We start from the raw sequence: 27,944 nt of genomic DNA on the forward strand, positions 1-27,944 counted from the left end.
TTTGGGTTTCCAGTCTCAGCATGGCACTAACAGGTTAGGGTGTTCTCATTATCCTGTGTTTTTTGACGTTCTATTGTTCTAGCTAGAGAAGGGCCCTTTCTAAGACTATTATGACTGTCAGGAGGAAAATGCCAAGAGTTTGGAGCATGCTCCTTAGATAGAGTCTCCGTGAACCGAACCAAGTAAAATCAAATAGCCAGATGTGGAGTCTACCCTTGTTAACCAGGTAGTCTGCTCTGCAACACCTGATGTATTTGTCGAGGTACAGGAAGAAGTGTCATCAACTGCACAGATTCTTCTCTCTTCAGGTAGTGGACAATCTAGCATTCCATGACCAGGTTAAACTAAACCAGGGAGCGCAAGTTACCCACAGAAGCTCCCAATTGTGGAATTTTCTCTGCAGCATTATCCTGCCAGGTGAAAGAGGTCGGCATAAATAAGGAAAAATGAAGAGGGGTGAGAGTCTTATTGTGAAGGGGAGTCTTGTTCTGATGGTTTTGGGAAAAGCTTTTCCAAGCATGAAGTCAGCAGCTTCGTGTATGTTGTGGCGTCGGGCATTCTGGTGAACTCTTTATGCGGCCCATGCATCAGGCATGAGGCTTGTCCCTTGAAATTTACATCACGTTCTCAGCTTCTGCTTAAAGGGCTTTTAGGAAAGTGGTTTTCATTGTAGGGTTGTAGCCAGATAATAGAGAAAACTAGAAGAATTCAGTTCCATTTCTGGAAGTTATTTCTGTGAATATTTCTCTCAATATTTTAGAAGCCTTTTTTGTTTCTGCTTTCAAATCGGATGGTGTAGGGTTAGCGCTTGTGCCCAGCGCCCCTAGAGCACGAGACGCCCGCCCAGGAAGAGGAAAGCTGCTCTCTCTTTGAAGCTGGCGTTAGTTTGAGAGCCAGTTAGTGCTTAGAGCTCTGTAGCATTAATGGCCTTTTTGACATTCCAGGGAAGGAAGGATAGTTATGGGACAAATCAGGGAACCTTATAATTTGAAGGCAGAGAGAAGCAGTTCATGCTATTCCTGTGGTCTGTAGTGCAACTACTTTTGCTGCAGCCACCCTGGGTTATATAGAGCACCGTTGCTTTAGCCTGCTTGAATCAGTAGTTTTCAACCTTAGCTGTGCATTAGAATTATTTGCGGAGTCTCTGTTTTTTAAAGCACATTTCCTTCGTAGTACTTCCTCCCTAGAGGCCCTGGCTCGGTGTGTCGAGGCTGGGAGGTGGTGATCCGGTGCATGGCCCAGGGCGGAACGTCTGCTGGGTGTTGAGGCCTCTCAGGCAAGAGTTCCAGAGAGGGGAGGTGTTGGGCAGTGGCAGTGGAAGCGTCTCTGAGACGCAGAACACTGTAAAATGAATCATCTTTAAAGTAGGTTACCTTTTGAAAGAGGAGAGGAATTGAGAATCTGGGGGGTAATTAAAGGAAGTCTAGGTGTCATTCTCACCAGGGCTGTGTGCTGGGATCACCCCATCCCACCCTAGACCCACCGTAATTTGCATAAGTGTACAAATAATGTACAAGGATGTTTCCAATAGCCAAAATGTCTAGCAGTAACCTGCATGACATTAGTACAATTCTGGTCAAATAAGCTGCAGTGTAGCCACACGCCTAGTATCTCCCCACGTCTGTATGTGCCTCCTCCTGGGTAGGGGGGAGCGGCCACTGATTTGGCTAGTGTTCGACCAGTGGTCTTCATAGTGCTATTGATTACCCCATTCCCCTGTCATGTATTATCTTTCCTGTCCCAGTCTTTATTTTAAAGTCAGGGTGGTTCAAGGCAGTGATGAGAATCTCTCTCCCCACCGTCTTCCCTTGAACCTTGCTGCAGTGGCTCTCACGTGCGCCCCACTTGCCACGCGCCCCTGCCGGGAAGCCGTTTGCCTTGCGCCCCCTTTCCCCCTTCAACCTGTGTGATGGGAAGAAATGGTAAATTCCCTTCTTGTCGAGAGGAAGTGGTGCAACTGTGGCAACTGTCAGCTGTCTTTTCTTTCGTAGGAATTCCCTGTTCAGGCAAAAAACTTTCCTGCTCTTGTGGCAACCAGTGGCATCAGTTTCTGTGTCCTTCCAGAGATACTCTATGTATTGAGAAGCAAACACACAAATTCTTCCTTTTTTGTTGTTTTGTTGTTGTTGTTTTGGAGTTTTTTTGTTTGTTGGTTGCTTGGTTGGTTGGTTTCCTGAGACAGGGTCTTGTTCTGTCACTCGGGCTGGAGTGCAGGGGTGATCATAGCTCGCTGCAGCCTTAAACTCCTGGGCTCAAAAGATCCTGCCACCTCAGGCTCCCAAGTGGCGTGTGCCACCACACCAGGCTGATTTTTTTAAGAGACAGAGCCTTGCTGTGCTCCCCAGGCTGGTCTTGAACTCCTGGCTTCATGTGATCCTCCCACTTCAGTCTCCCCAAATACTTAGACTACAGGCATGAGCCACCACACCTGGCCTTATTTCTCCCTTTTTACACAAAGGCATTTTCTCGACAATGCCTTCCACATGAACTTTGTGGACTTCTGTCCGCCTCTCTCTTGGTTTTATCTGAGAGGCCTTGGGTGCGTTCTCTGTTCAGCAGAGGTGCGGTGGCAGTGAGGCGGAGCAGGCACGAGGACTGGACTGCCTGGCCTGTTCCACCCCACACCTGTGCATCTGGAGAAGGCAGCCCAAGCACTTTGATGGTGAGGATTTCGATTAGTTTTATGCCTGTAATCCCCCATGCGCCCTCTCTTGTATTCTTTTTAGTTTCCTATTGATTGGTAACATTGTCTTTTTCCAAAGATAACATCTGCACACTCCAGGTCCTCACTATTGGGACATATTTCTTTCCTCTTCTGACATTTCTATGTTTAATTCTTTAGTATATATTTAAGATCAAGAAGGGAATATGGAGAAATAAGGTGAATTAAGATAGTAGAGGCTGGGTGCAGTGGCTCATGCCTGTAATGACAGCTGAGGTGGGTGGATCGCTTTCGCCCAGGAGTCTGAGGTTACAGTGAGCTGTGATTGCACCACTGCTCTTTAGCCTGGCTGACAGAGCATGACCCTGTTTCAAAAAAAAATTGTAGAAATCAGTTGAATTGCTCTTACTTAAATGTCCTTTTATAATTAAAACTTTAAAAATATGTTGTATGGTCCTTATGGGACTTTCCTTAAAGCTCATGTTTTCCTTTCAATAAATTATTCCTTCCAGATTTAACTATCTTCAGCCATGTGGTTCCCAGATTATGAAATCTCTGGCGTTTTTATATCAATTTGTGCAAACTGTCAACTTTTTAAAAAGTTCTATGCCAGTGCCCACGTGTTACTCTGGACTTTTCTATATCAGCAGCTTAAAGTTGTTGATTATTTTAGCAGGGAATTTCTAAGGTAGCAGCGTGGAATCCTGAGATGAGCATGACTTTGAAGCCAGACGTCTCAGAGCTGGAATCCCGGCTCCCGCGCAGACTAGCTGGGGTTCGAAGGAGCTGCTTCACCTGCCCCAGTCTTCCTTCTCTGTGAATTGCAGAGGATCATATTCGCCTGCTGGAGTTGTGATGATTAAGTCAAATAAGGTCACAGACCTGGAGCCACTGGTCTGTGCGTCAGACACAGCCAGCACTTGGTAACTGGCAACTGCTTCTTCCCCGTCCCCCTCGCCTCACATCGCACAGCGTTCGCGCCCCAGCGTGGCCAGTTTCTGCCTAATACGCAATTCTGATAGTGAGGTGGATGCGGAAAGCCATCTTGGCGACATCCTGACGCTACTCCACTGGGGAGTCTTTGGCTTCTCTTTCTGCCCACGGGAGTGAGCTTCTACTCGCCCTCTCTGTCTGGCCCCGTCCTCTGTCCTTTGTGTTTTCCTGGTGCGTTCCCGGTGTGACCTCTGCTGTGACTCGGGGCTTCGCAAACTTCAGTGTGGTGTGTGCTGTGCTATCTACTGCTGCTTAAAAATCCTCCTCCAGAACTTCCAGAAAAAAACACTTTCCATCTCTCCGTTTCTGAGTCAGGCATTTGGGAGTGACGTGGCCGGGCAGTTCTGACTCAGGCTCTGCTGTCTGCAGGGGTTTCGGCCGGATGCCAGCCGCGGCTGCAGTCATCCAAAGACCTGCCCGGGCTGGCACGCCCGCTGTCCAGGGGCACTCACGTGGCTGTCGCTGGGACCGCAGGTCCTCGCCGGCTGTGGGCACAGGCCTCGCTGCGTGGCCACGTGGGCCTGTCCATGAAGGTGCTTGAATGTCTTTATGACACTGGAGCAAGTGACTTGTCAGAGCAAGGAGGGAGCTGCAGTGCCTGCTAGGGTCTGGTCAGTCCCTGAAGTCCCTGCTGTCACTTCTGTCGTATGCTGTCGATTGGAGCAGGCCACTAAGTCCGGCCCACACTCGAAGGAAGGGATGTTAAGTTCTGCCTTTTGAGGGGAGGAATTTATGGACATACTTTAAAACCACCACACCTGAGCTGCTTGTGAAAAGTAGGATTCTGAGGCCTCATTTCATATCCAGTGACAGGTGGGACGCTGGACCTGCCGTTTGCACAGGTGCCGTGGAGAGTCTGTTGCAGGCGGCCTAGAGTCCACACTTGGACACACTGCGCTGGCCAGAATGGGTCACTTGGTCCTCGTCTTCCTTAAATACCTTAATTGGTTGCACCTCCCCACCCTTGCTCACATATGCAGAGCACTTGTACGGCATTTTCAACTGTGGACATAGTTTTTTTTCAGTCCTGCATAAGTCTAGTGCCTCCCCGGTGCCTGCTGTCTGCGACAGAAGTGAGCGCTCCCTCCCTTAAATTCCTATCAGAGCCCATCTTTTCCCTGCTCTTTGGCTCTAATTCACTTTGGTTCCGTTTCACTGCACTGCTAGTGGGATTTTAAATGATTGCCTTCATTTGACCTGCTCTTCAGCCTTCATAATTATGACTCTGTGACAAGCATTTTGCTGTGCAGGTTTCACAAGCAGTGTGGTCACTGGGGTGCGGAGGAGGCTGCGCAAACCACACTTCTTGGCAAGGACTGCTCTCATGCAGGCGTTTGTGAGACAGAGGCGTCCCTGCTGTGTGCCAGGTTGGTTTTAGGTGCAGTGAAGGGAGATAGGCACGCTCCTATGCATGGCAGGGTGATGACAAAAGGTGCACAAAGATGTATCATCACAACTTGAAGGGCATTCTAGGGGAGAAGTGAACAGACGGCTATGATGGAAAACAAAGGAGACCTAGATATATAAGTTTCCAGAGATTCTGCCTGAGACTTCAAGGATGAAAAGGGAGAAGAGACTTAAAAGAACTTAGTATTAATGTGTTCTAGTAACTGAAAGGAGTTGGGATGACCAGAGCTGATGCTGGAGGGTAAGTAGAGGCTACAGGGTGCAGAGTTGCCATGGCCATGGTCGGGGTGTCACTCTAAGTGCAGTATCCTGAGCTATATTGATATGGTATCTAAATTGGAGATTTGCTAATTTAGCAGTTGTGGAAGTAATTGGGAGATTCAAATTAAAACTACCAACTCAACTATAGTGGATTGGAAAACAGGATTTTTGTGTTAGCTTGACAGAGGGAAGCTAGAAAGAACTCAAGCCTGAATGGTCATCAGGGATGTGGGTGGCCGTCTTGTCATCTCGGAACACAAAATGTGGGAGCGACCACAACAGCAAGGGGAGTATTTATGTTGGAGATAAAAGGCTCCTGCCTTTAAAAACGAGCCAGTATTTCAGACAGGAAAGGCTATTCATCCGATTCCATGCTTTTCAGTTCTGAGCTCAGGTTCACAGCTTCGGTCTGTCAAATCCCACCCATGTCCACCTCCCCTGAGCTGCTGATTCAATTCTAGGTGAGACCCAGTGGGTAGGGACAAGTGCAGCAAGAGTCCTGTGAGCTCCCACCAGCTTCCTTCCCACGTGGCCAGCTGCTCCTCCTCTCTGGAGGCTTTTCCCAGCCCTTGCCTGCTGGGTGGGTGCTAGTATCCCGGGTCGACCAGGTTCTGGTCAGATTCCCCATAGAAAGAGAGCAGGGCCTTGGAAGATCTTTTTCTTTCTTATCCTGGCATCCTCTTGTTTGCAGGGGAGTTCAATAAGGTGGCCTGTATAATCCTGTAGTTTTTCAAGGTCATATTAACCCAGGCCACGATAATATGACCCTTCTCTGAATTTATAATACGTGAATATACAGCAACAATTCAATGTCTCTCCTTACTCTGCTGGCCGTTCTGCTGGCCTTGGCAGGGCGATTCTTCGTAAGGTCTCACCAGGGTCCACTTGTGTGGCTGCATTCAGCTGGTGGGTCGGCGGGGGCTGGATGCAATCGGGACAGCCGGTCTCTCTGCCTACACACCACCCTTCATCCTAACAGAGGCTTGACCAGCGTCTTTACACTGCTCAAGAGAGCAAGCCCCGCAATGCCTAACCTCTTACCCAGCCTCTGCTTGCTTTGGATTTGCTAACGCCCCGGTGGCCCAAGCATGCCGCATGGCCACACCTCCTGTCAGTATGGAAGAGGCACTCCACAGAAGCATGGACCTGTGAGGGGTGACTCATTAGGGTCGCTATGTAGCAGACTATCACAGCCTCCGTGCTAAATTACCTGTCATCTCTAGTGAGGTTCCCCAAGGTGGTTTTGTTCCAAATATTCTCATAGAATTATTTGGAATTATAAATCTAATATGCTCATGGTGTAATTCACTGGGACCATACAAAATTGGGACCCCTGAGTAGATAGTGAATCAGACTAAATTTAATCATAAGAAAACTATTCTTGCCTGAATATAATCTTGATGTTTTCAAGATAGCAAAGTGAAAGTCAGCGTGTGGTACCCTCCCTCTTTGAGACATCTGCTGTTTTTTATAAATGGAAGTATTTGATAATAACTTATAAAGCTACTTCAGAATGACTCTAGACTTTCATATTAGTCTTACATATGGAATATTAAACATTAGCAATAAATTTATTACCTAAGAGACAACTTACATTTATATTGCAATGGTGGAATATAATATTTAATATCTTATATTGGGGTATTATTTTGTTTTTTAGATCTACCAAGAGATCAAAATTATGATGATGTTGCACCATCCACATACAGGTACTTTCTGCTATTTAGACTACTTTTGGGTCTAAATGCCTTGTTGAAAACATGTCATAAAGCTAAATATGTATTCAAGAAATGGTAGAAAGAGACTCCTTCCCTTTCCCTACCCCAGGTTGGGGAATAGAATACATATCCAAAGTTTTGATCATTTGTATTAGCTTTTTGAAATTACAGAAGAGAGGTTTAAAAGCTTAGGTATTAAACATTTGAATTTAAAGCTTTAGTGCAGTAAGAAACATCTATAATGATAATAACTATAATTTTCTGATTCTTTAACATATTAGAAACTGTAATTGTATTTCATTAGTAGAGAGAAGGAAATTATAGGAAGTCAGAATTAATATTTTCAGGAATTCTGCCTCCAGACTGTCTTCTGAGTCAAGGCTGCAACATTAGTTTTTACCTCGGTCTCCAGCCTGACTTGCATATTTTGGACTTGCTAGCCCCCACGATTTCATGAGCCGACTCCTTAAAATAAATCTCTCTCTCTGTTTCTAAAAAAAAGAAAAAAGAAGGAATTAATATTTTCAAGGTTATAATACTTTGTGCTGTGACTACGTTCCAGAGAAAATACTTGTACACTGAATCATATTTAAAAGATGGGATACTTGCTATCAAAAGGGATTTTGACAGAAATTCTTTTACAAAGCAAAGATTTGTTTCATGTGCCCTCCGTGTGTAGAACTCTGTGTTAGGTGCTATGAGGTCACGTTAAGATGAGGAAGTACCTCCCCTCGTAGTATTATAAGAACAAAATGAACATATGCACATTACTGAATACTGACCCTACTCTCTATATATCCAATGAAAACTTTTGATCCCACATGTATCATAAGGCTGTTTTTAAATTATTTAACTGCTTTATGTAGAATATATGTCTCAAAATGTATTTTATATGTCAGTGATAGCTCCTACAATCTAAAAAGAGTATTTCAAGCGTGAAATCACTCTTAAGATAGTCCACATAAGTTTATTATCAACATCAGCTATAGGAAATGAGAGGGGTAACATCTAGTATTAAAGTTAGCCTATCAAGAGTGCTTGAGGCACATGGAATGTAAGAATAACATGGAAACACAGGAAGGAAAAAGCTTTGATACAGAACTGCTGGTTTTGATTGTATACTTTAACAAAAGGCTTAGGCTCTGTTTCATCAAATCTAAGCCACCATCATTTAAAAGGCATTATTTTTTATATACTACTAAGGAAGAAAAATGCTACCAAAAAGCCATCATCCTAATATCAGGGATATTAATTAAAATAGAGATCTTAGAATCAGTGAAATATAGGATGTTTGAAGAACAGGATAATCACAAGGAATATGATATCAGGAAGAAAGAAAACCTCTTTTCTCTGTTTTTACTTTCAACCCTTTTGGCCAGCCAGCCAGCCAACTCTGGATTTGAAATTACAACTTTTCACCAGAAAACTTTATCACTACTGCCTAGGACTAGCTAACATAAACATATTTCTTTTGTCTTTTAATTACTTCAGTTACACCCCGATTAGAGTTCTTTACTTACTAAATGGCATATCTTTGATAATAGATTTAAATTTTTAAAAATTCATTTTGCATTAAATAATTTTCCCTAAAGAGCCAAATTGTGCATGGGAGTATGAGAAAGGTTTTATTTTTATGCTGTTCAGCAGCCACATATGCCTTAACTTTCTTAAATGGTTTTTCTTGGCAATTTGAACATATCAGAGTCTAAGGAACAGTCTGATGGTTTTATTCATGAGTTCTTCAAACATTTATTGACTACTGTGTGAGGCAATTGTTTGGCCTAATTATACTCTATGAAAGCATCAGAGAATCACCTGCAATATAAAAGACTAGTGTGTCCCCTGCCTTTTTCTTTTTTCTTTTTTGCCTTTTTCACCACTGTCCATCTCCAGAACTTTTTCATCTTACCAGAGTTAACCACTAACCCCTCATGTCCCCTCCCCAGCTCCTGGCAGCCACCATTCTGTCTGGCTGTGTGAGTTTGGCTGCTCTAGGTGCCTCATGTAGGGACTGCAGTATTTGTCCTTTAGGGACTGGCACATTCCACTCAGCATAAGGTCTTCAGGGTTCATCCACATCATGGCCTGTTTCAGAATTTCCTCCCTGTCTAAGGCTGAGTGGTGTTCCATTGTGGGTGGATACATTTTGTTTATCCCAAGTATTTGGATTTTAAATGTATTAATGTATTAGTCTGTTTGAAGTAAATGTGTGTTGTGGCTTAGATGATTTTCTTTATCAGGTTTTAATATGTCAATGGTGTCCCTCTTTTCCCAGGGCAGAGATGATGGTTAAAGTACGTAGGACTAGATTTTCCTTAAAATAAAGATTAAGGACTGGTCATTATTTGCCTATAAGGTTGTGAAAATGTAGACATTTTCTGAAATGCATGTATATAGCTTCTATCTTTTATAAAGATTCTCATCTTATGGTTGAGGTTGGGCTGGACTTGTAGTTTGTGGACCACATGTGAGCTTCATTGTCTGCGGAGGGCAGAAGCTTTCCTGTCCCCTGCCTCTGGCACAGTGCCTGGCACACGGCAGGCACTCAACAAACAAGAATGTATGAAATTATAAGCCATTGGGCTTGCCTTCTGCTGAACTCTATAGTGTCGCGCCCGCCTCGCCAGCAAGGAAGACGCGGCAACTGGAGTTCTTCTGACAGTGCTTTAATGGGGTTCCCTTTAGACTTACATGATGCGGAAGACCCAGCCCGGCAGCACGCAGGCTGCTATATACCCTAGAAGCACAACCCCTAAGCTGGGATAGGCCGCTCAGCTGTCGAGCCGCCAAAGCATTGGTCCATAGTAGGATCCTTCATTTGCATGCTTGCGCCACAGGGTAACCGACAATTGCGCGTGCGCTGAACTTGTTTACTGCTCTAGGCAAAGCCGGAAACAGGCGCCATCTTGTAATGGCGTTGACACTGCGCCCCACGCTACAGTATAGTAGCTTTATTTTATCATTAGTATTTTGGTCCACGCTGTAAATCCTGGAGACAGACGTTTATATCATGGCCCTGCTGTAGTGAGTTTACCATTAAATAAGAAACAGTAAACCTGTTGTGAGAAGAATAGGGTTTAGTAGGCATACCTCTGACATCACTTTTTCCTAGTCCTACCTATTACTTGTACATTTTATGTTTTAAACGTGTAGTTTGGGAATTTGGTTGGGATTTTCAAACTTCAGATATTGTAGGAAGCACCGAAGGTTAATTGCAGGGCCCGAAATCTCTATGGGGTTCTAACCCTTGCTACTCATCTCATAGGCAGATGCCATAGAGTAATGTTTATAACCTGCTAATGGTGTGGGCCTCTGCAGTGTAGAAAGTGCTTTCTCTTCCCTGATCTCCCTTGACTTTCACAATGACGCGTGAGCCCGGGCTGAGTGACAGGCTTGTACCCTTGAGGGAGTGGAGGCTGGGCAGCCTCACTGTGGGCTCACTGCCTGGCCTGGATGCCCAGCCTCTGGCGACAGGTAGCCTGTCTGGTTTGTCAGTCTGTCGTTGCTCTCTTTTCCTGTGTATCTTAGGTGCCCAGGTCATAGCGATTTCTCATATAGGGACAAGACACAGACATCTGAGGGGCATCCGGGTTTAATAGAGAGAGGATGGGCTTTGGAAGAGACACACGTGGGGTAAAGCGAGCCAGTGGCCCTCGCTGCCCTGACCAGTAACACGTCACACTGAGCTTCACAGTGGGCCTGGTGGCCCAGCCCTCCCAGAGGGCTCGGTGCGCTGTGCGGCGTTCTAACAGCACTTACTCCATGGTGCTGGTGTGTTGTCTCAGCCATTGTTGTAACGAGCGCAACAGAGCACTGTCCATCTGCAGGACGCCTGGGTTACTGCAGATGCGAGCCCTTGTGAAAAGTTTCATTAAACTGACCACCCATCGCCCTCCAGGCTTGTACCTTGTCATTCGATAGAATCATAGAACTTGAGAGTTAGAGTCTTAGACATTATCTAGGGCAACTCTCTAATTTTTATAGATGAAGCTAAAGCTCACATCGTTCTATGCCAAGGGTTCCATAGCCATGTGGTTGCAGAACCTGAACTAGAACTACGGGCTCTCTGAACGGTGCTGTCCAGGGTCCATCCAGCTACCTGTCCCCTGACCTGGGCAGGGAACCATTGCTTGTTGTTTCCTCCCACCCCACAATAAACAGCCTTAGAGGTTTTCATTTCAGTTACTTAATCAGAGTGCTAATACATTTTTAATAAGAAACAAAAAGAAAGATCTAGGTTTAATTCCTGGTTTAAAAGTTGAACTCCTGATGTATAACTTAGTGATTATGAGCGTGACTTTATGGTTCCAGAAATCTCTTAACCAGCTTATACTGCATTTGAATTTAGAAAAAAGATTTTAAAATTATATTGACACACTTGGGCCTTATCTATGTTACTATACCACAGCTAGTGATCTTAATATATTAATGTTTTAGAGTCGAAACTGTTTTATGAATGATTACACATATCTTTAGTTGTTTTCACTTATTAACCACTTGTTTTCACATTGTGTACATTTCTGCAAATAGAGAGGCCATTCGCTTAGAAAATGCTGACATTTTACTGAGCTGACGGTTGACTTCATAATTCAGTATAGTTAAATGAATTGACAGTATGTAATGCCTTTTAAAAGATCATTATGCAACCAAATGATAATATAAAAATCTTTATGTTTATCCATTATTTAAAATTTATTTATTCAGAGTTAGGGTTAAGAGTTTAAATGTCAGAGACAAGGTATAATTCACGTATAAGAATATTTTAGTCGATTGTTGTCACTAAGCTGATGGAGGTATTCCTCATGTGTACGAATTACACATGTGTTCTTTCCCAGAAACAGTTTATATCTAATTTTCTAAATCAGTATTCTTTTCTGTTGCTTTCAGAGGTGGTGTTTCTTTACTCTAAATTGGTGAGCAGTTGACAGAATAATACATTCCCCGAAATGTCACCTCTCTTCCTCAAAGAATTAATATTGTGTAAACTGCCACCAACCTGTCCATCCAAGGGTTCTGCCGACTGCACCCTCGCTCTGTCCTGAGCCCCACTTCTCACCACCACTGCACTTTCCACTCTCGTCCCAGTTGCTCTCATGCTTCGCTCCATTATTGGACTAGTCTCCCAGTTGGTCTCCCTGTCCCTGCCCTTCATCCTGACCTCCTTCCCCTCTGACAGCCCGTGATCTATTTTTAAGAGGTCAGTCATTTCATCTTCTCTGCTTCTCATCTCACTGAGAGTAAAGCCAGAGTCCTTACCAAGGCCTGCAGGGCCCTTCCTGGCCCCGTCGACTGCCTCCCTTCCCCTTGCTCACGCTTCTCCAACCTCATGGCCTCCTTGCTGTTCGTTACTCGCTGTAGAATCTTACCCCAGATTACCACCTTGTGCACTCCCTCAAGCAGTCAGCAAAACACAAGCAGGCAAGTCCATGTACACACACACACACACTCACACACACACACACTCACTCACTCTACCTGTTTCTTTCCCCTACTTCTCCACAGCCTTGTCATCGCTGACACTCTGTGTATTTGCTTATTTCTGTCTTCCCCTGCAGGAATGTAAACTCCATGAGGAAAGGGTATCCTCTGTGTTTGCCGCTACTTCTCTTTTAACACACCTAACTTCATCCATTTTGACTTTTAATTTTCATTACTCAGTTTTTATTTTTATTTTTTTGAGACAGTGTCTCACTCTGTTGCCCAGGCTAGAGTGCCGTGGCATCAGCCTAACTCACAGCAACCTCAAACTCCTGGGCTCAAGCAGTCCTGTCTCAGCCTCCCGGGTAGCTGGGACTACAGGCATGCACCACCATGCCAGGCTAATTTTTTCTCTATATATTTTTAGTTGTCCAGCTAATTTCTTTCTATTTTTAGTAGAGACGGGGTCTCTCTCTTGCTCAGGCTGGTCTCGAACTCCTGAGCTCAAATAATCCACCCGCCTCTGCCTCCTAGAGTGCTAGGATTACAGGTGTGAGCCACCACGCCTGGCCTTCATTACTCAGTTTTTATTAAAGGGTATTAAAAACACATCATACCTCATTGGAGCTCAGAAGTTCAAGAACAGCCTGAGCAAGAGTGAGACCCATTTCTACTTAAAAAATAGAAAGAAATTAGCTGGACAACCAAAAAAAAATGTATATATATATATATATATATTTAAAAAATTAGCTGGGTATGGTGGCACATGCCTGTAGTCTCAGCTACTTGGGAGGCTGAGGCAAGAGGATCGCTTGAGCCCGGGAGTTTGAAGGTTGCTGTGAGCTAGGCTGACACCATGGCACTCTAGCCTGGGCAACAGAGTGAGACTCTGTCTCAAAAAAAAAAAAAAAAAAGCATCATACCCTTAAAAATAAATGTTATATAATTAAGCACATGAAAATTTAATTTTAAGGCTTTTCTCTAGTTTAAATATTTTAGTGGTGAACTTATATGTCTATGGCTAAATTTAAGACCAGCTTAGTTTAAATTCCACATATTTCTGGATAACTTTATACCTATATTTAAAAATGAAAGCATTACTAAAAGTGACACATTATCAATTGATGGGAAAATTAATTCTCAGAATGGGACTTCTGCTTACCTTTATTTCTCTCAATTGTAGGTAATGTATATGATTATTTATAAGAGGTAGGGAGAATGCATGAGGAGGAGGCCAGGGAGAAGTTTCGCCAGGTAGGAATTATTGCATCTTTAGTTTGTTAATTTAATAAAGCTATCATGCTTAGACCCTGAAGCAAAAAGTGTTTGCCTCTGTAAGTGCTTAGAAGGCTCACTGGGTGGCAGACATTGGCCATTGAGCTGGAGAAAATCATATTAGGTGCCCTTCATACCTAAGGTACTGTGCTAGAGAGGTCGCCATGGGTCCTATTCCTGGTTTTGTGATGTCAACATTAATCTTACTCTTAACTTTCACTTTTGACTATTTAGCCCTAAAAATCTAGAACTATAGATGTAATATCTATGATTACATTAATTAAGCCATTTCAAAGTTTTTAGCAAGAAGAATGGCAGAATCCCAAAATTTATGAGTTTTGTCTTATATAAGCTAAGACCAAATAGAACTGAATCTGTTAATTAGTGATTTTCCTCTTTGCTTGTCTTTACATTGCTCTTTAAGGACATGGGGGTTTTAATGAGCAGGTTTTAAGCATAGAGGTGACTTAACTCTTCTATCTTTATTAGTAATAATTACTATTACTGATTGACCATGCCAGACACTGGGTGAGTACTTTAGCTACATCAATGTGAATCTTGCAGCAGCCTTGTGAGTTAAGAAGCATTATGCCCATTTGCTCCACAGAACACAACTAAGGCATGAGAAGATTACATAACTTGCCCAGAATTCAGTGCAAGTAGCAGACCTTCCATAGATTCAGAGACCCAGGCACTCTGACTTCAAACCTCAACGTTGTAATAACTATGTAGTGCTATTATTTAGACTAGGAATTGGCAAACTCTTTATGTAAAGGGCCACATAGTGACCATTTTAGGCTTTGTGGTCCATACAGTCTCTGTTGCAACTATGTAGCTCTCCTGTTATAGCATAGAAGCAACTGTAGACAACACTAAATGAATGAACATGACTGTATTCCAATAAAGCTTTATTTACAAAAACTGGGATGGGCCAGATGTGGCCCATATAGGCCCTGATTTGGCAACCGCTGATTGAATGGAGGAAAGGAGCAAGTGCTTTCCTGCTTTTAAATGAACTCTGTCTGCTCCCAGTTACAAGGTCCACATTGAAATGGCAGTAGGGCCTCATTTCTCTCAGAACCTTTCAGTTTTGTTTTCCTCACGTATAAGTTTGTCATGACAGATAAGAGACTTAAAGTTTTGCATTTGGAAAGGTGCTTTTAGCTGATTTTCAGGTTTTCTCCTAACAGTGCCTCCTTTGATTTGCTCAGTTGGGTATTTACAGTTAAGGACTCATTTCTAAGTTTCTTAACTTCTGAGTTGCTCAAATTTAAAAGCTTAAGAAATCCTAATGGTACTTTGAATTAAAATCTATTAAATATCAAAGTTGAAAGTAACTTTGGCTATCATTTAATTTCTCTGATCCTCAGCATTTTCTAGCTATAAAGAGGAAATTCTACTCGATGAATTCTGTTGTTCTTTCCAGTTCTAATATTTGATTCTGTGGTGTATGAAAGGAAACTCAGATATTTACTAGAAAACCAATCTGGCCCTTTTCATAACTGTACTCTTCATTTTTATAAATTAACCAATATTTTTGCTTTATACAACTTAATTTTGCTCCGACTCAGAAGAATCTGACTTGCAGACGTTTATGTGAATATGGCTTATTGAGCTGAGGAAGGCTCATGTCAGCCAGCAAGAGCACGCCTGCGTCCGGACCCTCTCCAAGGAAGCAGTTGGCGCTTAACCCCACAGCTGCGGTTCTCTGCCGTCTCTACCCAGCCCCATCTGCCACCTGCTGGGGTCCAACTCATCAGAAAGGCTTAGACCTTTACTCACCTCAATCTTGAGGCCATGACTCTGGGTTTGTTGTTGTTTTGGTTTTGTTTTGTTAAGAGACAGGATCTCACTGTGTTGCCCAGGCTGGATTCAAACTCCTGGGCTCAAGCGATCCACTCGCCTCAGCCTCCTGAGTAGCTGGGACTACAGGCATGAGCCACCGTGCCCGGCTTCTGGTTTTTATTTTAAGTTCCCACAGAAATTCTGAAGCCTTTATTGGAGAAACCTATTAGTTGGACCAGAACTGATGAGGGGTGTGTGTGTGTGCACGCTTTTACAATTAACCACTTCGGTACGAGCGTTGACTATAGTCGACAGCCACAGATGAACGTGCACAGCCCAGCAACGACTGTAGTTGACAGCCACAGATGGATGTGTGCAGCGACTTTAGTCAACGGCCGTGATATGAAGGCGCACAGCTGAGCGTCGACTTGAGCCGACAGCCATGATATTACTGTTCTAATTTTTCATTTATCAAATTGTGAACATTTCAAAATAACGTAATGAAAACATATATGTATATGCTACCTATTCTGATTTACATTACAAGTAAAGCTGCCTGTAAAGTAACACAAGCTTTCAGTGCTTTAAAGCTGTCCTCATCACACGAGAGCAAGACGCATGCGTCATCAATGCACAGCACAAGCCGTCGTGTGGACTGTGAGTGCCGGTGTGGCAAGGTTTCCCGGCCAGTGAGCCGGGTTAATGGCTTGGTTTACAGTGCTTGGCATTAATGTCGTCCCTTCTCCTTGCTGCGGTGTTTGCCTAAGACCGCTCCTTTAGACCTGGAAGAATCAAGCCTGATACTGGTGCTTCTGCTTTTTCTGTTTCTAATTGCCATGCATTCCAGGAGCTTGTAAGTCATCATTTCTTTGGCTAAATAAAAAGTTTTCCTGTTTATGACAAGGATCATAGGCCCTTCTTTCCATATTCATGAGCAGGTGGGTTTTCCTTCACCATTCCCAGCCCAGTTGCTACTTACGCCATTTTAGTTTGGTTGAGCTCTTATTCTTTTCAGAGAAAAAGAATAGATTCCTGGCTCTATCTTTTTTGCTCACCTCTTTCTTGGTGGGCTGGCAGTGTTAGTGCCTCTGTTCTTTCATACATGACTGCAAGGGAATTAGGCTAACACTCGTATTTTGACCTAGACAACATCCAGGTTCTCAACCTTCTTTAGAAGTTACTGTTCATAGCCTAAGAACGCGGCACACACGTATAAGCCCAGCTATCTAAGAGGCTGAGGTAGGAAGATTGCTTGAGCCCAGGAATTTGAAACCAGCCTGCGCCAACATAGCAAGACCCTGTCTCAAAAAAAAAATAGTATTAATAAATATATATGCAAAATACCAAAGAAAAGACTAGAAGCAAATACAAAACAACAAGAGATTCTTTCCTTCTTTAGTGGTAATACAGGCATATATTTGTATATACTTTTATATGTTTCCTAAAATTTCTATAATGAGCATATTAAACTTTAATATTAGAAAAGGAGATTGTTTAAAAAAGTTACCAGTAGATGTGAAATGGCAGTAAGACAATTTAGTTAACGTGCTGACCACAGGAATAATGGCAGCTCCACTAACGCACGCTGTGTGCGGGAAGTGGGGTCCCTGTCAACAGTGCGCGTGGCACTCTTCCTAGCGCACCGCAACACAACACTCACGCCTCCATTTTAAGGAAGAGGAACCTGAGCCTCAGAGGGTGAAGTAAGTCTACTAACTATGCATACTTTGGTTCTGAGTTGGTTACACAGTCGTGGGAAGGCTGCACCAGAGCCATCTGGGCCTGGGCCTGGGGGCAGCCAGGGCCCCCAGATGCAGGCGGTTGGTTGGATCCCGGCGTTACGCTCAAAAACAAGTGGAATGTCAGCAGGAAGAGTCCAAGAAGAAACCTGCAGTTAGAACTGGAGAGAACAGGAATGACATCCTCACCTATCTCTTCTTGCCCTCACCCCTGAATTTCTCCAGATTGAAAAGTTGAAAGCACAAGAAAATTGCTTTTAGAAATCCACACACTGAGGTGCTGAGCATTTTGCACGTGTGAACAGTACGAAGTTATTTCATGTTAATCACGCATCTGCAGCTGTGAGAACTGACCCTTCCGTGTCTCCTTGTCCAGGTGGTCTCGGCGGTGGATTACTGCCACAGGATGTCGGTGGTGCACAGGGATCTGAAGGTGCGTAGAGGTGTCCTAAGTGTGCGCTCTGCCCGCACGTGTTCAGTTCTCTCATCACAAGTGCGGCGCACATTAGATTTTGTCTTAAACATAATAAGGGAAAAGTCAGTCTCATAATAATTGGATCCTTTCAGTCAAGTTCTGGTAGAGCATCAGAAATAAATAAAAGTGAGGTCCATGAGAAGGATTCACATTTCAGTTAAGGTGCTGGTGGTTGTCTGTGGAGGACAGTCACCACACAGCCAAGAGATGCGGGGTCCTTCCTCCGGAGGTGCGTGGCCACGCCTGGACAGGGGCCTCGGGGCCACCTGGAGTTCTTTTCTGCTTCTCCAGGTGGCGTCGTCTCCTGTTAACAGCAGCGCCTGTGCGACTCTTTCACGGCCTCCCCCGCATGGGATGAGGTTTCCTACTCCACAGAGAAAACGGAAACATCGGGCAGAAACCCCCCAGTCTCGGCAGAACCTGGATGTGCGGGCAGCCGCACCGCGTCCCCGTCTCGGCCACAGGGAAGGCCCTCGACGGCCGCACGTCCGCCTCGTCCCGCTCCCTGTCGCCTCCACTCGCCCGCTCGCTTCTCAGCAGCAGCGCTGCCCGCGCATGTCCACAGGTCTCTCCCCACGAGTCCTCTCCACCCTCGGCCCCTTCCAGCCACGGCCTACTCTCCAGACATTCTGCACCCATGTCTTAGCCGGGTCCTCACCCTGCTCGCCTTACATGGCAGCGTTGACTTGCTCGTCCCTCTCCTGCCCGCCCTCGGTGGGGTCCTGTTCCTCCCTTAGCTGCAGGGGCACCTGTGTGCTGAGGACCCCCAAGTCCCTTCTTGCAGCCGGGGCTCTCCCAGGGTCCAGGGCCAGCCGACAGAAGGGTGTCTGTCTTCACCGGAGTGTCCCTCAGGCACTCGGTACAGCGAGTTCAAAGACCAAACTCTTCCTTCCTGAACGTGAACCTTCACTGCTCATTCTGGTGACTGCTGTCCCTCAGGTGTCCCTCTGCTTTGCCATCCACTCAGTCACCAGGTCCTTTTACTGCTGTTCTCTAAATATCTCTTACCCTCACTCGCTTTCCCGTCTCTTAACCGTCCCAGGCCAGACACCATCATCTCATACTTGATTATAGCACTAGTTTCCTGCCTGTTCTTCTCTGCTTCCAACTTTCCCTGTCTCTTCTTCTCACGTGTGTTTCCCACATTGCGCCCAGAATGGACTTTTCTAAAACTACAAGTGAGATTGTTATTTCTCTGCATAAACAACTCTTCAGGGGCTTCCCATTGCCCTTAGGATGGAAACCCAAACTAGTTGAGTGCAGCCCTTTGTGATTCAGCCCTGAGCGTCCTCCCAGCCATCTCTGTCTGAATCTCCCTCCACACGCTCCTGCTCGCCTGTATGAGCTGTGTAGCAATTTTTGTAAAATGTGACTATCCACTTAAAGCCCCTGATTATTTTAAATTTAAAAATCTGTCAAAGGGCCAGGCACCGTGGCCCATAATCCCAGCACTTGGGGAGGCTCAGGCAAGAGGACTGCTTGAGGCTAGGAGTTCAGGACCAGCCTGGGCAACATAGTGAAACCTATCTCTGTAAGAAAAATAAAATTCAAAATTAGCCAGGAATAGTGGCACATGCATGCAGTCCCAGCTACCTGGCAGGCTGAGGCAGGAAGGTTGCTTGAGCCCAGGAGGTTGAGGTTGCTGTGAGCTGTGATTGCACCATTGCACTCTAGCCTCAGTGACAGAATAAGACCCTGTCTTTACAAAACAAATGAAAAACACCTGTCAAAACCTGTCTTTATCTTGGGACAGTTGATATTTAAATTAATATGTGAATTAATGATGATTATTCTAGCACTTCATGTCTGTTATTGATTGTTAATGTGATAAAATTGGGAGTTCAAATTTTTCACCTGTATTTTTCCTCTAGAAAAAAATGTTTTCTCATTTTATTAATTAGGAGATATTATGTTTATGTCATTATAAAAAGCTTCTTTATGGAATGCCTAATCTTGCATAGTTCTAATTATATTTTGGTTAAATTTTATTTCTGTTTTGATGTTTTCCCTCTAGCCGGAGAATCTCTTACTGGACACCAAGCACAACATCAAAATCACCGATTTTGGCCTAAGTTTACAGTTCACCCTGGGCACTCCACTGCAGACCTGTTGTGGGACCACTTTATACATGGCCCCAGAGATCTTGGAGGGGAAGAAGTATCACGGCCCCACTGCAGATGTCTGGAGTCTAGGGGTGGTGCTTTATGTATTTATTACTGGCACCATGCTTTCTACTGGGGACAATCCTAAGGTATAGGAAGCGGTTGTATCCATGTATTACACAAAACTAGAAGGAGTTTTATAAAATTATATGGGTTTATGCTTTTAATGTTCTATCAGTTTAGGGGTTTTGGTGGGTTTTCTGTTGTTTTTTAACCTAAAAGTTGACTCACTAGTTTTCTTTCCTCTCTCCCTGCTCACAGGAGGTAATAAGAAAGATCAGAAGAGGAAAATACCACATCCCCTCCTGTGTCTCCAGAGAGTGTAAAAAACTGCTGAAGGGTTTACTGGTGGTAAATCCACTTGAGAAACACTCTCTCCAGGTAATCACACAAGTGGAAATAAGTAACAAATTTGGAGAGTTTTTAGAGTATTTTTGGAACTTAGCTTGGTTTGTGTGGCATACTGAATATTTGTCTGGGACATTTTAAGCAGGAATTGAGACGTTAAAAAAAAATAAGTTACCCTTTGACCTATAGTCAGTGAAATGTTGAAAATAAAGTTTCCTAAATATTGCAATTACTAGAATATTTTATTTTATGCTGCTAATGAACAGTTCACCTTTTCAGAAAATTATGGACAACGAGTGGGTAAACTTAGGACATACAGAGAAACTGGCACCGTATGTGGAAGACAAAATCACCCGCGATGAGAAACGCATTGGTAATTACTCTGTGCCTACATGCTTACGTGTGCCTGTGCTTGTGTAAGTAACATATTTCTGTTTGGATTCATGCATATGCCTAAGATGTAAATAATGGAGCGTTAAGCCCACGTTCATAATGAATCAGCTTATCTGTTCTGTCATATTTCGAAATTTAACTAAATGTAGCTTCCTACAGTAGCACCCAGTAACTCAGAAGCAAGTGCTCATTTGTGTTAGAAAATGTGTGATCTTTTAGGTCTAATAAAGAAAATCTTTTTACCTGGTAACAGAATCATTTCTTACCCAAACAAAACACATAAACTGTATTTTACCCTTCTGTTTTAGAGATTCTGCTGAGGATGGGGTGTAAAGAACAAGACATCGAGGAGTCTCTGAAACAACAAGGACCTGATGAAATCAGTGCCACCTATAGGTTACTGGAGGAGAAATCTGTCGAGGTAAGAGTGATCAGAGAGGAAGAGCTGAAATGCCCTTTATGTCAATGATCGGTTTATGTAAACTAGTTTCTTAGTTTTATTTTCTAGATATGTATAACATATTAGATATATCATTTTCTAAATTTACCTGCAAATGCCAAATCTAACTCCTATGACCATTATAAGCTACTATTTGAACTTCAAGATAATCACGCTTAATAAGTAAACAGAACACTTAGAGTTATTTGAAAAAGCCTGGAAAGAAGAACATAAATACATAACTTTTTGTGACTTTTTCCAGCAGTGGGAAAAATACTTTTGCCTGAGTTTGTGGTTGTCATTTTTAAACACTGTGATTCCACATCTCTCCAAGTGAACTGTTTCTGAGAGGTCTGTGTGTTATGAGAAGTTTAGTTTCCTAAGAAACGATTTGGGTGTGTGTTGTGGCTTGTTGTTTTTCTCATTTTCTCTTAGCTGCATGCTGATGATTCCAGTTCAAGCAGCAGTCTTCCTCTCGCTAGGGTTAGGCCGAGCAGTGATCTCAACAACTTTGATTTCAGTAGTCTGTGAATTATTACTTTACTGATTATTATAAACCGCTATCATAGTCACCCTACCTTAGCCCTTTTTTACATTCTTTTCTACCAGAAGAGAGGGCAGAGGTTGCTGTCCTCGCTCCCTTTCCTGATCTTTTGGCCATTACTATGGATGTTTTAGCACAGTTTAAAGACTGAGTACTCCTGTTTATGTAGATGAGTTATTTTTTTCCTCACTGTACTGTACTTACCAAATAGTTTAAGACAAAAATGCCTTTTTTTATAGAATAACACAGCACCTGGTGTCACGAGAGAGGGAAGAGAAAATAGGTACATTTGCAGTAAGAGAACTACAGATGATAGAAACTCAGTGATTCAGAATGGCAAAAAAAAAAATGGTATAAAATTGTACCTGTTTGCAAGAAAATTTGTTTTTTCACAAGAGAAATGGAAGCATCTTATTTATTTCCTGCTTTTTAAATCAAAATTGAGATAATAACAGTAAGTATTCTCTGAAGGTAAGTTAAATTTGAGTGCTAATTTTTAGCAAGATACTAGGGTTCCAAATTCTTATCTCAGGCACCATCCTCCTGGCTGGCTCGCTGTGTGTGATGATTGAAAGGATGGAGTTAAACCAGGGAGGTTTCCTAGAGGAGGCAGATAGTAAATAAGCCCTGGTTTCATTGTACAACAGTGAATAGGGAAATAGAGATTATTTTGTGCACATTAATAACTTGAGCAAAGGCCGGGGGGTGGTGGGGGAGCGGGATGAGGACCTGAGGCAGGAGCCACACCTCTGGGAGATGTAGAGAGCAAGGTAGAGACAGTGAGTGCTCAGCAGTTTGCCAAAGGCTCCAGGTGGCCACGTAGTAGCACTGTCTCTACCTAAGAAAGAGAGACACTTGAGCATCCAAGAGAAATGGAGAGTCTAAAATCTTCTGAATGTTTTTTATCTGGTTCAGGGCCAAGCATACATAGAATGAACATGATTTAAAATACTAATGAAGTAATCTGTCAATAAAGACAGCATCATATGCGGGTGACTTTCTTGAGGATATGAAATAGGAAATCAATAGAATCAGTAAAGTAGAATTAGGTAGGTTCGGAGAACATGAGGGTAGGGTTATGTGTGGGGGGAGGAGAGGAGAAAAGGACAAAGGTGGGTTGGTAGAGAGTAGTTAAATATGTTTTATTCTGTATAGAACCAATTTCCCAGGATGGCATGGATTTTCCTTCTTTGTTTTCAGAGGAGTCTCATATCAAGTAAATTCAAAAGTAGAAATAAAGAGACTAAAGTCTAAGTGAGTCCTGGGGTAAAAATGTATAAAAATCAGCATGCATCCTCCTAATTTGAGCAGTTTGGTCATGAAAGCAAACCAAAATTGTTTTTGTATTTCCTTCTAACATTTACTTCCTGAAACTGCATTGTAAGGTTTCTGTTTCCTTAATCACAGCCTTCCATTTGTTCTCTTTAGTGTAAAGAAATGTTTGCTCACTCACTAACATGACAGCCTAAGCACAGATTCTTCTTTCCTCCTTCCTCCCTAAAACCAAACTATTTATCATTTCCCTATGTCACAGACCACTGCAGTTTGAATTGTTATGGGGAGTAAAGCTTGTTATGTAAGACTATGTTTATTATTCCGTGAACTTTAGCAATATGTACATTCCCAGTGTTCTTTTTTCTGACTCCTATGTGTTTTAACGTTATATTTTTCCTTATGGTTAAAAACTATTAAGAACTTAATTGAGTATCATAACTGGGCTAATTTGCGGAGAGTGATTGCGTAGTTATTTCTTATTAGTAGTTTATTCTCTGGTAGATTTTCTTTTATTATAGTTCTGTTCTCCATCATGTCTTCTAGTTCAAAAGTGGCTTAGAAGATGTCAGTAGAAGACTTAATTAGAACTTTCTAACGTCACAAATTTCAGTCTACGGGACTAGAAAACTGTTGCTTCATGCCCTTTCTTATTTTTACAAAAGCGTCTACATTGTTGAACTGCTCTACTGAGCGCCTTCTGAACTTCAGGATATGTGACTGTGAGTTGCAGAGTCAGATTCTTCCAGGTGTGCACACCAGCGCTGTCCTCTGGTGCCCGTCCTGTGTCTGTGGGTGCACACACCCCAGGCACTGCACATTATGCCTGCGCTCTTCTAATTCCCCTTTCTTACAGTTACTCATTTCACTCTTTGAAAACAGTTTTTAAGGCTTCTTTAATTTCTTTGGAGTCATTTCCTTTCTGTGCTCCCCCTGCAGACACCTCCCTTACTGAAGCTGATGCCTCCGGGTCCTGACCTGGGCCTCCTTGGTTCCCTTACCGTGAATGATTGAAATACTTTGCTTTTGAAAGTGTGGTCTTTATCTTTAGCTGAACAGAGCCTCAGTGCGAAAACGTATACGACCGTGCCCACAGCTTTAGTAATATCTGCATTTTCCTTTTATTTCTATCTGAAAAATGAAAGACTGTGGAAAATAATTGGGTTTGAAAGCTGAACTACTAGTGGTCATATTTTTACTTATAAGTTTTTGTCCCTTATAAATAATGCTTGTAGCTGTGTGTGGTGGCTCACACGTGTAAATCTGGCACTTGGGAGGCCAAGGCTGTAGGATTGCTTGAGGTCAGGAGTTGAAGACCAGACTGAGAAAGAACAAAACCCCATCTCTACCAGAAATAGAACAATCAGCTGGGCATAGTGGTGCAGGCCTATAGTCCCAGCTACTACAGAGGCTGAGGAGAGATGATCACGTGAGCCCAGGAGTTTGAGGTTGCAGTGAGCTATGACATGCCACAGCATTCTAGCTGGAGCAACAGAGCAAGACCTGTCTCCAAAGAAATGATGCTTGAGTCTTCAGTTGGATACAGTGTGCCTTCTCTGAACAGATTACTTCTTAGGCGGATTATTGCTTTCTCTTCTTCTCTCTGATCTATATATATCTTACCCCTTCACTAATTGAAAATACTAGTGAGCTACAGGATGCCTGGACCTATGTTAACTTCAGAAACAAGCACATAACTTCCATTTTTCAGCCTTCAATATGTTGGACTTTTTTCTTTTATATGTGTTTATATGAAATTCTAACATGAGAAGGGTCATGGCTGATAAAAACTGTGCAAAGGTTTGAATCAAAGGCTCTACATGCTTTAAATAAGCCATTGATGAGGTAAAATACAGCTGATCCTTGGTCTGGGGGCAGGGTGCATAGTTTTTGGCAAGTGGTTGCTTTGACACAGGGACCTCTGAGTGGGACTGTGAGTAAGGCTCATGTTGAACCCAGGCGTGCTGAAGGTCAGCCTACTTTCTGCTGATTCCTTGTGAGGCTGCTGCTCTACTTCTGTTATCCGTTTCCAAACATGGCCTGGTCCCAACCATCAGACTAACAGTGCACATCAACTAGGCTTAGGCTTTAGAAGGCTTGATTACATCTTGAATGGTTTGATTCTGTCCAGATGGTGTAGTTTCACAGTGAGTCTTAAACCACTGAGCACAGGCTCAATAAATTCCAGCTTTCATTCTTAATATAAACTGCTCAGACAAGAATGTGAGGAGCTTTCTTAGCTTACAATAAGTATACCTAATCTCTCAAGATAATGTTGCTGAACAAGCTACACAGCAGGGACGCTCTGCCCCACTTTTTCGTATGCTTTTAGATATCTGCATGAGGCTGTTTACACTCCCTTCATTTGAAGACCTCCCAAGGAAGTAGTGTGATAGTGTTAGGATAAAGCACAACAGGATCTTTTCAAAGAAGTTTAAAGTATTGGATATCACTGGAAAAATTTTAAAATTGTCAAGGGGTTTTATTATTTTATCCACGTCTCCACTTGCGCTGCATTGAGCCACAGAGATCGAGCAGAGGAGGACTGATGACAGTTAACGTTAAACACGTGTTTTTTGCATTGTATTTTTAAGTCTGCTTTTCCTAATCACTGAGTATGCTTTTAATCGGCAACTAAAACATTTTGTATTAGAATGGTCTGATATGGGCTAGATGTTCTAGCTAACAAATCCAGAGTTACTGTCCTTTAGGATCTTGGAATTTTAAGAAAGATAATCACTTCTTGATACAAAACAATTAAGATTAATAGGAATTCAACTTCATGCAACTTGAATTTTAAGAAAAACATTGCTATTTCTTTAAGATTTAAATGTAATACAGCTACTGTTTTGCTTATATAGATCATTGTGTGCTAGACTGTGAAATATAACCATTACTTTGCACACTTTTCTGGAGAAAAAACATTGTTCAAACTTTCATAACAACGAGCTTGATGAACTTTTAGAATATGCAGCCCATTGTGATATTGGGGCTGTCTGTTGTAATTAGAATTTTTGGGAGTTTGATCGTACAGACTTAGAATTCAGCAGATATTTGCTGCATTTACTGTTTCCTGCATCGAGGTGGCAGGCCTACTGTAGAAGTGAGAAAAACAAATGTTTTGCTAATTCCTATGTAAAACTTGTGATGAAACATGAATAATTTCTGAAGAAATATTTGCCTTTAAAATTAGTATGTCAAAAAATTTAATAATTTGTAATAAAATGTTGATTTACATTTCCTACTTAGAAAGGTCTCTTTGATGAGGATCAGTTTTCACTGCGGGACATCTGTCCGTGCCCGCCTCGCCATGCTGGCATGCCTCCCAGGTCTCCCTGCACCATCTGGCCGGTCGGCAGTGAGCTGCCTGGGGACAGACGGAGCGGCCTCTTGCTCCGTGGGAGGCTAAAATCCTTTCTTTCCCCAGAGTCTTTGGGACCCTTTGCACTCACAGGGAAGAAGCTACACCACTCCTGCCTCCCCTTCTCCTCCTGTTGTATTTGGTGCATCCATTGACCCGGGCTCCTTACTGTGGCAAAAAATGTCGGCAGTGGGCAGGGGGTACGTTTTGTTGACCCCTGACCTGCCCTGAGAGACAGACAGCACAAAAGTCAGTTGTGTTTGTCTGTACCTTAACATCATGTGAACACATGCATCTGTGAGTCTGTGTGCATGTGCTGGGAACAACCCGGCATTCTTCACCTACTTGAGTCACTGAGGACTCTCTGTTTCGGGTGGCAGAAAACCCCAGTCCAAACAGGCCAACGTGAAAACGGCATCAGTTAGGTCATACAACTAAAAAAGTCCAGGCCTAGAGTCGGGGTCCATCTCCGAGTTCTGCCTCCTCTGTGGTAGTTCCACAGCTGAGCTCTGCATGTTTACACCCAGCATCTTCCTGCACACAGCTCTGCTAGAACTGGAGCCTGGGCTTGTCGCCATGGTCTGTGTGTGCTGGCTCTGGGCTTCTCTGAACCTGTTGCTGGCCCAGGTCACTGGGAAAAGTCTGGGGTGGAGTCAACTTCTTCTGCAGCCGGGGGACCTAGAGTTGGTTTCCCTAGAGCAATAGTTAAGGATTGTTGCCACAGGAAAAGAATGGATACTGCGTGGCAATCAAAGGAAACTGAAGGTGTTTGTTTCCAGTCCTTCTCTGACTCTATGGAGCCATTCTCCAGGCAGAGGGCAGAATTCTCAAACAGAAATGCAGGGCCAAGCAGCTCTTCCTGAGCAATTTATTTCAAAGACATGTCTCCCTCATGCTGGGGCTATCGGAATCCCTGTGGCTACATTATTAACTGATCTGTTCTATCAGGAGAACATTTACTGAGCACCTGCTCTGTCAGGCTTTCTGCTGACACTGGTGGCACATTGACAAGACTATAGCTGTGCTTTGGCAGGGAGCTCCAGGAAGGAAGTGTCCCTACAATACAATGTGGCATGTGTGAACTAGAATCACAGCAAGAAGTGATTTTACTCTCATTGGGAGGGTGCATCAGGGTAAGACTTCATGGAGGAAATAATCTCTGGATGAATTTTGAAGAGTGAGTGGAAAGACGCTAGCCCTTTAGCCATAGAAACAGCAAGTGTTTTCTGACCTGGTGCTTTACCAAGGGACTGCACATCACCAGGAGGGCCAGAAAGTCAAGCTTCCGGAGCCATCATGGAAGGCAAAGCCTGGTGAGATGGCAGAGATTAGACTGCAGGGGCCCAGGATGTGTGACTTACATGCCAGGGTGAGGAGTCTGAACTTGATCCTGAAGACTCAGGATGCTCTAGAAGGTTGTGAGCAGATGAGTGACAAAGTTGAGTTAATATTTTAGGAAGTCCTAGGCAGTTGAGTTGGATAGACTGGAGGTGGGGGCAGAGGCAGGGAGCCCCGTGAAGATGAGATCTGAGGCTCTGCTCTGAGACCCTGGCAGTACAAGTGGAGAGGACGGGCCAGCTGAAGGCTGTCAGGAAGCTGACACCAACAAGATGTCATGGCTGGTCTGGACAGGGGAAGTGAGGGAAAGGGAGAACCTGCTCCCTTCCAGGTGTCAGTCCTTTGAAAGGATTT

The 27,944-nt window shown here is 43.5% G+C and overlaps 1 protein-coding gene across 1 annotated transcript in view; it reads left to right on the top strand.

Annotated features, from left to right (window-relative positions):
• The window catches only part of LOC105876178 (uncharacterized), a 70,104-nt gene that overhangs the window by 34,392 nt on the left and 7,768 nt on the right, over positions 1-27,944 (top strand). The window contains exons 4-10 of the mRNA XM_076008462.1: positions 17,635-17,691; positions 18,025-18,654; positions 19,748-19,984; positions 20,157-20,276; positions 20,523-20,616; positions 20,945-21,057; positions 21,859-21,902. Coding sequence (XP_075864577.1) covers positions 17,635-17,691; positions 18,025-18,654; positions 19,748-19,984; positions 20,157-20,276; positions 20,523-20,616; positions 20,945-21,057; positions 21,859-21,902 — 1,295 coding nt within the window. The remainder of the gene's footprint in view (positions 1-17,634; positions 17,692-18,024; positions 18,655-19,747; positions 19,985-20,156; positions 20,277-20,522; positions 20,617-20,944; positions 21,058-21,858; positions 21,903-27,944) is intronic.

This window comes from Microcebus murinus, chromosome 12 (genome assembly GCF_040939455.1).
Source record: "Microcebus murinus isolate Inina chromosome 12, M.murinus_Inina_mat1.0, whole genome shotgun sequence".
Lineage (NCBI taxonomy): Eukaryota > Metazoa > Chordata > Mammalia > Primates > Cheirogaleidae > Microcebus > Microcebus murinus.